This window comes from Carlito syrichta, unplaced genomic scaffold (genome assembly GCF_000164805.1).
Source record: "Carlito syrichta isolate Samal-C Ts95f unplaced genomic scaffold, Tarsius_syrichta-2.0.1 Scaffold302029, whole genome shotgun sequence".
Taxonomy (NCBI): domain Eukaryota; kingdom Metazoa; phylum Chordata; class Mammalia; order Primates; family Tarsiidae; genus Carlito; species Carlito syrichta.
Window position 1 is genome coordinate 206,659 of NW_007246125.1, and position 9,072 is coordinate 215,730.

General features: G+C 51.9%; 1 protein-coding gene across 1 annotated transcript in view; it reads left to right on the forward strand.

The window, feature by feature from the left end:
* The first annotated feature begins 1,826 nt into the window (after positions 1–1,826).
* The window catches only part of SERPINC1 (serpin family C member 1), a 12,612-nt gene continuing 5,366 nt past the window's right edge, over positions 1,827–9,072 (forward strand). The window contains exons 1-4 of the mRNA XM_008055917.1: positions 1,827–2,193; positions 4,539–4,754; positions 6,540–6,677; positions 8,660–9,050. Of these exons, the coding sequence (XP_008054108.1) occupies positions 1,828–2,193; positions 4,539–4,754; positions 6,540–6,677; positions 8,660–9,050 (1,111 nt within the window). The 5' untranslated portion in view covers position 1,827. The remainder of the gene's footprint in view (positions 2,194–4,538; positions 4,755–6,539; positions 6,678–8,659; positions 9,051–9,072) is intronic.

Sequence of the window (9,072 nt, forward strand, 5' to 3'; positions counted from 1 at the left end):
TCCCTCTCTCCTCCCTTTCTTTCTTCTTCTTCTCTTCTCTCTCTCCTCTCTCTCCTTCCTCTTTACCCCTTTCTCCTCTCCCTCTTCTTCCTTTCTCTCCTCCCTCCCTCTCTAACCTCCTTTCTCAGGCTCTCTCTCCTCTCTCTGCATTCTCACCTGCCTCTGTTTGTCTCTCCCTTGGTGTTTCCTCTGTCCCAATCTGTCCTTGAAAGGGCTGCAGCTGGCCTGAGACCTTGCAGGAAGACCAGTCCCCAGTGCAGCCCCAGCTTCCAGCAGCACCTCACGGCCTGTCCAACCACCTCAGTGCATCTTTGCGGCGGGAGCCGTCTTTTCCCACCAGAAGACTCAGCCAACTTAGCACCCACAGACAGACTCCCTCCCCTACACCCAGGGACCCCAAACCAGCTGAGGAAGCCCCTGGCCCACCCTGTCTCATCTACAAAAAGTATTACAAGAGACATTGTCTCTTGGATTGGTTTACTGGGTGTCTCAATTCTCCTACTTTGCCAATCTCACTATTGCATTTAATTTAAATGAGAAATTAGCTTCCTTTGTCTTTAGTGAACCCATGTTGGAAACTATTAACAATTTAAGGCAATAAAATAAGCTAGGCATGGTGACATGTGCCTGTAGTCCCAACTATTCAAGAATCTGAGGCAGGAGGATTGCCTGAGCCTGGGAGGTCGAGGCTGCTATGAGCCATGATCATGCCACTACACTTCCAGCCTGAGCAACAGAATGAGACCCCCAACTTAAAAAAAAAAAATTCCAGGCAATAAAAAACAATGAGGGCCCAGATTAAGACAGTGGCAAGAACTTGTAAGAGAGCAACGAAGTGCTGGACACAGGGGCTTATGCCTGTAGTCCTAGCACTTTGGGAGGCAGAGGCGAGAGGATTGCCTGAGCCCAGGGATTCGAGACCAGCCTGGGCAACTTGGCAAGACCTCATCTCTACAATAAATTCCTCCCAAAAAATAGCCGGGTGTGGTGGTACACGCCTGTGGGTCCAGCTACTTGGAAGGCTGAGGCAGAAGGATCACCTGAGCCCAGCAGGTCAAGGCTGTGGTGGCCATGAGCATGCCACTGCACTCCAGCCTGGGTGACAGAGTGAGACTCCGATTCAAAAAAAAATCACAGTGAAGCTGAACCAATCTAATCTGGGGTTCACTAATGAGGAAGGTGGCAGAGGAGTCGGGGGAGTAGGAGAGTCCCATCACCACTTGGAGGACACAAAGGGTAAAGCAGGCCTGTGGAGAGAATGGTCAGTAGCTCAGTCACAGTTCACTAAGGAGGCTGCAGGACTTCCCGGGGGATCTCTCCAGCATACATTCATCTGTGGCTCAGGGAAGGCCTGGGCTGGAGCTAGAGGCCACGTCTTCAGCACAAAGATGCTGCTTTCGGCCTTCTGACCCCTCAAGTCTCTCTGTTGCTTCCATGACGTCGCTCCCATCCTCTAAGATCCAGGTTAAATTCCACCAAGTATGAGCCATCCCAGCCAGTTTCTGGGAGTGGCTCCCCTGCTGCCCTCACCCGCCATTGGTGACAAAGCTCCCAGCCACTTTCCATCTCACTGACAGGAAGCCTTGCCTTCTTCATTTCTCCCAGCACGGGGTCCTATGCACACAGTACTTCAAGTAATCCCAGCATGACTATGTCCAAGTAAGTGGGACTATCTGCCTGCAGGAAATCCAAGGCTGGACTTGGTTCAGAGACTCCAGCCCTCCAGCCTGGTCTCCAGGGCTGCATCTGTGCTTTCTCTGGGCAAGTCTGTGGTGGGCAGTGGGGCTAGGGTTCTCCATGTAACCCAGTTTCATTCCTTGCAGGAAGATGTGTCTTCTCTCCCTGCTGCTCATTGGCTTCTGGGGCCATGTGACCTGTCGCGGGAGCGCTGTGGAGGACATCTGCATGGCCAAGCCCCGGGATGTCCCTGTGAATCCTGTGTGCATCTACCGCTCCCCAGACAAGAAGGCGACCGAGGACGAGGGCCCAGAGCAGAAGATCCCCGAGGCCACCAACCGGCGGGTCTGGGAACTGTCCAAGGCCAATTCTCACTTTGCCACCACCTTCTATCAGCACCTGGCAGACTCCAAGAATGCCAGTGACAACATCTTCCTGTCACCTCTGAGTATCTCCACAGCTTTTGCCATGACCAAGCTGGGGGCCTGTAACGACACCCTCAAGCAGCTAATGGAGGTACAAACCAAATCCCTCACCCTGCCTCCTCCCTGTAAGCCTCTTCTGGGCCTCCACAGGCCCAGTGGCTCCTAAACCAACACCGCAGGTCACCCGGGAGCTCACCATGGTGGTGATTCCCTTCGAATCACTACTTTGTGTGTTACAGTTCCCTTTGAAAAACAATCTTTACAAAACGAGGCAAGGAACACTACCTGGATATCTGCTTTGGAAATCTGAGTTTCCTCTTTGGAGCTACCTCAAATGGGAGAAGGCCGGTGTCTGTTCCAGCTTCTCCAGTTGTTCTTTCATTCATATGTGTGTTTGTTCATTTGACCATTTACGTGCCCTCTGTGCCAGGCAGTGTGCCGGAAGGTATGAGTCCCTGGCTGGGGAGGAGAGCCTGCTAGATGGTGACCTGCCATGTATGGTTCCTGCGGACAGCAATTCTTGGACCGTGTGTTGAGCCCGTGTGGCAGGGGGAAGTGGGGCACAAGAAGGAGAAACGCCATGGGTTCAGGTGCCACTGCATCACGAGAACAGGCCGTGAACAGAATGGAGCCTTGATCTGCCTTGGCATGGGTGTGGGGCAGTCTTTCTTCAGGTTGGATCAGCATCGCCAGCAAAGCCCAGCAGGAGGGGGGCGTGAGGGCCCTCGGCACCTATGCAGCTCTCATCCGTACCTCAGACACAGAGGTCTGTGGGTCTCGGAGAATTTCCCTCTACTCTAGTGGCCACTTTCCACTGAGCTTTGCCTTTGCTCAGCCCATTGGGCTGAGCTAAGCCGAACTGTCACTCCACAAAAGAAACCGTAGCTTTTTTTTTTTTGAGTCAGAGTCTCACTCTGTCACCCAGACTGGAGTGCAGTGGCTGCTCCCGGCCACAGCAGCCTCGACCTGCTGGGCTCCGGCAATCTTCCACCTCCGCCTTCCGAGTAGCTGGAACTACAGGCGCGCTACCACGACCGGCTAATTTTTTTTGGTTTATTGTAGAGATGAAGTCTCGCCAAGTTGCCCGGGTGGGTCTCGAACCCGCGGGCTCAGGCAATCCACTCACCTCAGCCTCCCAAGGCGCAGGATTCCAGGCTGAGCCACCGAGCCTAGCCAGAAACCGTAGCTTTAGAAACTCTTGAGACACGTCTCTGGACCCCTCACTGGTCTGCGTACATGTCAGTGTTGCTCTCAAAGCACTCCCGTGTTCCCAGTCTCTGTCTCCACACGAGATCCTCGATGTGGCCCTTTAACACTGTTTCCAAACCAAGCATGTCCTCGGGGCCCTTCCCTCTCCAAGACCTCCAGCACCAAATGCCGTATGTTGGGAGTGTGGGGTGGGACTGTCTCTCCCTGGAGGAGAGAGAAGGCTCCGCGTTTTTCAAAAGCAAGATCCCCAAAGAAGGTCTTACTGGGACAAAAGCAGGAAAACTCAAGGCAGAGAACAGAGCAAACCAAAAGGCCCTTTGTTGCCTAAGCTGGGAACATGGAGGGAGGGGAGGGCATGTCTTGCCCGTTTTGATTGGGAATAGTGAAGGTGGGCGCTGGGGGTTGCCGCTTCAGTGGCTGTGACTGGCACAGGTGGCCTTTGAGTCCTCTTCAGCCCCGAGACGCTTTGATCCTGGACCTGTTTTGTCTCTTGCTGATGGAATCACTCTTTCCTTTCTCACCCCTCCCACCAATATCCCAGAGCCTCAAGAACAACTGGTCCCAGGAGATGCCATAAAAGTGTTTGCTAAGAGAAGGGATGCTGTCCTGTTGCCCCTTTCTGTCCAGAATCAAGAGGACTTTTTCCCTTCCAGCAAGAAATGTCTGAGTGTTGGTCTAGAGCTCTTCAGAGACCTCGGGTGGCACCACAGCCTCTGCTTTTCTTTTTCTCTTTATCTTTCCTACCCTTATTCTTCTTTTATTCATGTATTCATTTAAAAATTGCAAGTTGGGCCAGGCGCAATGGCTCAAGCCTGTAATCCCAGCATTTTGGGAGGCCAAGGCAAGTGGCTTGCCTGAGCTCAGGGGTTTGAGGCCAGCCTGGGCAACTTGGTGAAACCTCGTCTCTACAATAAATTTTTAAAAAGCCAGGTGTGGTAGTACGCGCCTGTAGTTCCAGCTACTTGGAAGGCTGAGGCACAATGACTGCCTGAGCCCAGAAGGTCAAGGCTCTGGTAGCCGTGAGCATGCCACTGCACTCCAGCCTGGGCACAGAGTGAGTCTCCGACTCAAAAAAAAAAAATGTGAGTTGAGCACTTCTGAGACTCTATGGTTGAAGGCGCTCACAGCGTTGGTGGTTGATGCCACAGGCTGCTGGTACTGTGCTCACCGCCTGTGTTAGCTGGGCCACCCCCGCGACCCACCACCTAATTCTTTTGGCTTCTGTAGGTATTTAAGTTTGACACCATATCCGAGAAGACATCTGATCAGATCCACTTCTTCTTTGCCAAACTGAACTGCCGCCTCTATCGAAAAGCCAACAAATCCTCCAAGTTGGTAGCGGCCAACCGCCTTTTTGGAGATAAATCCCTTACCTTCAATGAGACCTACCAGGACATCAGTGAGTTGGTGTATGGAGCCAAGCTCCAGCCGTTGGATTTCAAGGTGAGTTGCAGATACCATTATCCCTGGTCTCAGCATCTCCCGCTCCCCTTGGAGATCGAGGAGGTGGAGAAACAGGGTCCAAATGCACACTGTAGGCTTGCTGAAGACTGGTAGAGGGCTGGCCACAAGTCAGAACGTCTGAAATATTTATTCTTACTTGAAATCTGAGAAATCGATGGCATCTGTAGCTTAAATTATCATGGCTACTCTGAAAAAATTGTATAAACAACCAATTCTTCCTTTCATCCACCAGCTTCAAATACATACCAAACAGTATGCTGAAGATGCCATTCCTGTGAGAGATCTTATTTAATTTAAACAGTTACCATAGTCAGATAAAATGTGCTCATGAGGTCGAGGTGGAAGGATTGCTTGAGGCTAGGAGTTCAAGACCAGCCTTCGCAACAAAGCAAGATCCAGTCTCAAAAATAAAAAAAGGTATATGATACATATTATATTCTCCTCTTGGAGATTCATGAAGCATATGAGCCTGTGAAGTGTTCTGAGAAGTCCTGTCAAGCTAGGCGTGGTGGCTCACGCCTGTAATCCCAGCACTTTGGGAGGCCAAGGCAAGGGAACTGCCTGAGCTCAGGGGTTCAAGACCAGACTGGGCAACTTAGCGAGACCTCATTTCTACAGTAAAATAAAATAAAAATCAGCCGGGCATGGTGGCACATTCCTGTGGTTCCAGCTACTTGGAAGGCTGAGACAGAAGGATCACCTGAACCCAGCAGGTCGAGGCTGTGGTGGCTGTGAGCGTGCCACCGCACTGCAGCCTGGGTGACAGAGACTCTGACTCAAGAAAAAAATAAGTCCTGTCTACAAAGAAACCCATTGGCTGTATTCAGTCAGCATTTCTCAGACTTATCTGACCCTCCTAACTTGCCCACCCACCATCACTCATTGCATTCTTTTTTTTTTTTTTGAGTCGGAGTCTCACTCTGTCGCCCAGACTGGAGTGCAGTGGCCGCTTCCTCAGCCTTCCAAGTAGCCAGAATTACAGGCATGTGCTACCACACAAGGTTAATTTTTTTTTTTTTTTGATTTATTGTAGAGATGAAGTCTTGCTGCCCAGGTGGGTCTCGAATCCACGGGCTCAGGCAATCCACTCACCTCAGCCTCCCAAAGTGCAGGATTACAGACTGAGCCACCGAGACCGGCTCACTCATTGCATTCTATAGAACATGTCCTGGAAACTATTTGTGTGAGTTCGGGGTTTCCAAGGTCACAGAACATAACGTTTTATCTTATCTAGATGATTTTCTCCTTTATTCTCTTCATTTCTTTTATTTCTTCTTATTTCTCTTTTTGTTATTTCTTTTTCTTCTGATAATATTTTTTAACTACAGCCAGGCATGGTGTGCACGCCTGCAGCCCCAGCTACTCAGGGGGCTGAGGTGAGAGGATTGCTTGAGCCCAGGAGTTTGAGCATAGCCTGGGCAACATAGCCTTTGTCTCCACAAAAAAATTAAAAAATTAGTCGAGTATGGTGGGTACATGCCTGTAGTCCCAGCTACTGGGGAGGCTGAGACAGGTGGCTCACCTGAGCCCAGGAGGTAGAGGCAGATCATGCCACTGCTCTTCAGCCTGGGTGACAGAAGGAGAACCCGATTCAAATATATGGCACTGTATTCGTTATATGAGGTTTCTTAGGGTGAGAGTGATGGCTTCTTAATCAGATGGGGGAAAAGACAGAGGGATATGAGCAATATAAAAAGCGGTATAGGAGAACCAAGAAGCCAGTGGAAAAACACAGGTAGTAGGTTTGTTTCCCATTCTCCTCAGGGAAATGCAGAGCAGTCCAGAGTGACAATCAACAAATGGGTTTCCAATAAGACCGAAGGCCGTATCACAGACGTCATTCCTGTGGACGCCATCAACGAGCTCACCGTTCTGGTGCTGGTTAACACCATTTACTTCAAGGTACGCAGATGGCCCCCGACAGACCGAGAAGCTTCCTCTTGCTCTTCAGCCTGCCCTCGTTCATACCACTGGGCTGGTGTCGGTAGAGACTTTCCGAGAAACGGTCCATGCCTGATCTGGGCACATATCTGTTGCGACCCCAGAACCTTGCGGGCTGTGGCTGCTGGGCTGAGGCCCAGGAGCTGGTAGCGACCCAGGCTTGGGCGGAGTGTGCGCACACACAGACCTGCCAACTCAGCTGCAAGGTGTGCCCGGTGATGAGCTCTCATGTATGCGTGACCACTTCTGCTGCCCAGGAGCTTCATTTGGAACTCTGGGACACAATGACCAAGTCTGTTGGCAATCCTCAGTGCCAAGATTTTCCCCATCACCTGGAGCATCTTCTATAGTGACTCAAACTTCACTTTTCCCAAAGCTCCAAAACCTCCAGGTGCTGGGCTCACCTCAGAGGTTCAGCTATTGTCCCAAGCAGGTGGCCTGGTCTTCCTCAGGAAGGAGAGTCCTAGACCTTGCTCCACCTTGATCACACCTGGGAAGGAGAAGGAAGAAGGGGGTGGGAGTAGACCAGAGCACTGGCACACAGGGGGCCAGCAGCCCAAGGCAGGGGGGCTCGTTTTGCCCTTCCAGGGGCATGCTCCAGATTCATCATTCCCTCCCACATGGCCCAGGGGGCTGGCCAGTCACTGCTGTTGCCAGTCACTCTGTCTCTTGGCTTCCCTCTCCCCAAGAATAGAGTCGACTGTGCTTCCAAACGTGCATGGCCCTTCACAGTCTGCAGAACAACTTGTCATTTATTAGCCCTCTTGATCTTCACATCACAAACGGGACCTTGAGCCACTTGGACAGATCACTTAGTTTTAAACTGTGACTCTTCCATTTATGACTGTGTGAGCTCGAGTGAGTTACCAAGACCTTTCTATGACCCCACTTCTGCATATATAGTATGGTAATAATGACACATCTACCTCACAGGGTTACTGAAGGGATTGAGAATGCATACATAGTGCTTAGAGTGGTGCCTGGCACACCGTAAGTACTCTATAAATATTGGCTATCACCAGCTCTTGAGTTTACAAACGAGAAACCGCCAGTCAGAAGAGACAAATGGCTTTTCCCAAAATCAAAGAGCCAGAAAGTGATAAGCAGCGGTAATTTTCAAAAGCATGTTTTATCTCTCAGGGATCCTCCCACTCTGAGCAGGAAGTCAGTCAGCACTCCTCATCCTCTGCCTGGCAGGGCTTCTGAGGAGCCTCTGGGACTGTATCTGAGTCTGGCTTTGATTCCCCAGGGGCAGAGCCCAGAACTTCGGAGGCTGGCCCTTGGAAAAGTCTGGTGGGAGGCAGACAGCAAAAGGCAAACTAGATTGAAATTCAAGAGGAGGCTTGCAGGTTGCTCTTGGTTTTAACTTTTATCTTTCTTATTATAAAAGCTAATAGTCAGCTGGGAGCAATGGCTCACTCCTGTAATCCCAGCACTTTGAGAGGTCAAGGTAGGAGGATCACTTGAGACCAGGAGCTGAAGACCAGGCTGGGCAACATAGCAAGACCCCATCTCTCCACAAAAAATTTAGAAATTAGCTGGGCATGGTGGTGCACACCTGTAGTTTCATGTACTTGGGAGGCTGAGGCAGGAGAATTGCATGAGCCCAGGAGTTTGAGGCTGCAGTGAGCTATGACCATGCCACTGCACTCTAACCTGGGTGGCAGAGTAAGACCCTGTCGCCGACAAACAAATAAAACAACAAGTAGTTATCCCTGAAAACCTGAAAACTGAAAAAGCACACAGAAAAATAAAACCCACTCTCAATGCCATCACTCTGGATGCAGTCTTTATGAGCCCTTCCCTGCAAACGCCTCCAGTCTTTTTTCCTGGTACCCATGTATTACGGTCATCGTGCCGTGCAAACGCGTCTTGTGCCAACGAGCATTCTGTGCACGACTCCGTTCTTGTTCTCTGCCTGCCCGACGGGCGTCTTCCTCCAGGGCCTGTGGAAGTCCAAGTTCAGCCCCGAGAACACGCGGGAGGAGCCGTTCCACAAGGCGGACGGCGCGCAGTGCACGGCGTCCATGATGTACCAGGAGGGCAAGTTCCGCTACCGGCGCGTGGCCGAGGGCACCCAGGTGCTCGAGCTGCCCTTCAAGGGCGACGACATCACCATGGTGCTCGTCCTGCCCAGGCCGGAGCGGAGCCTGGCCAGGCTGGAGCGCGAGCTGGCGCCGGAGGGGCTGCAGGAGTGGCTGGACGCGCTGCAGGAGACGCTGCTGGTGGCCCACGTGCCCCGCTTCCGCCTCGAGGACGGCTTCAGCCTGCGCGAGCAGCTGCAGGACATGGGCCTCGTCGACCTGTTCCGCCCCGAGCGGGCCCGCCTCCCAGGTGCGCGCGGGAGGGCGCCCCC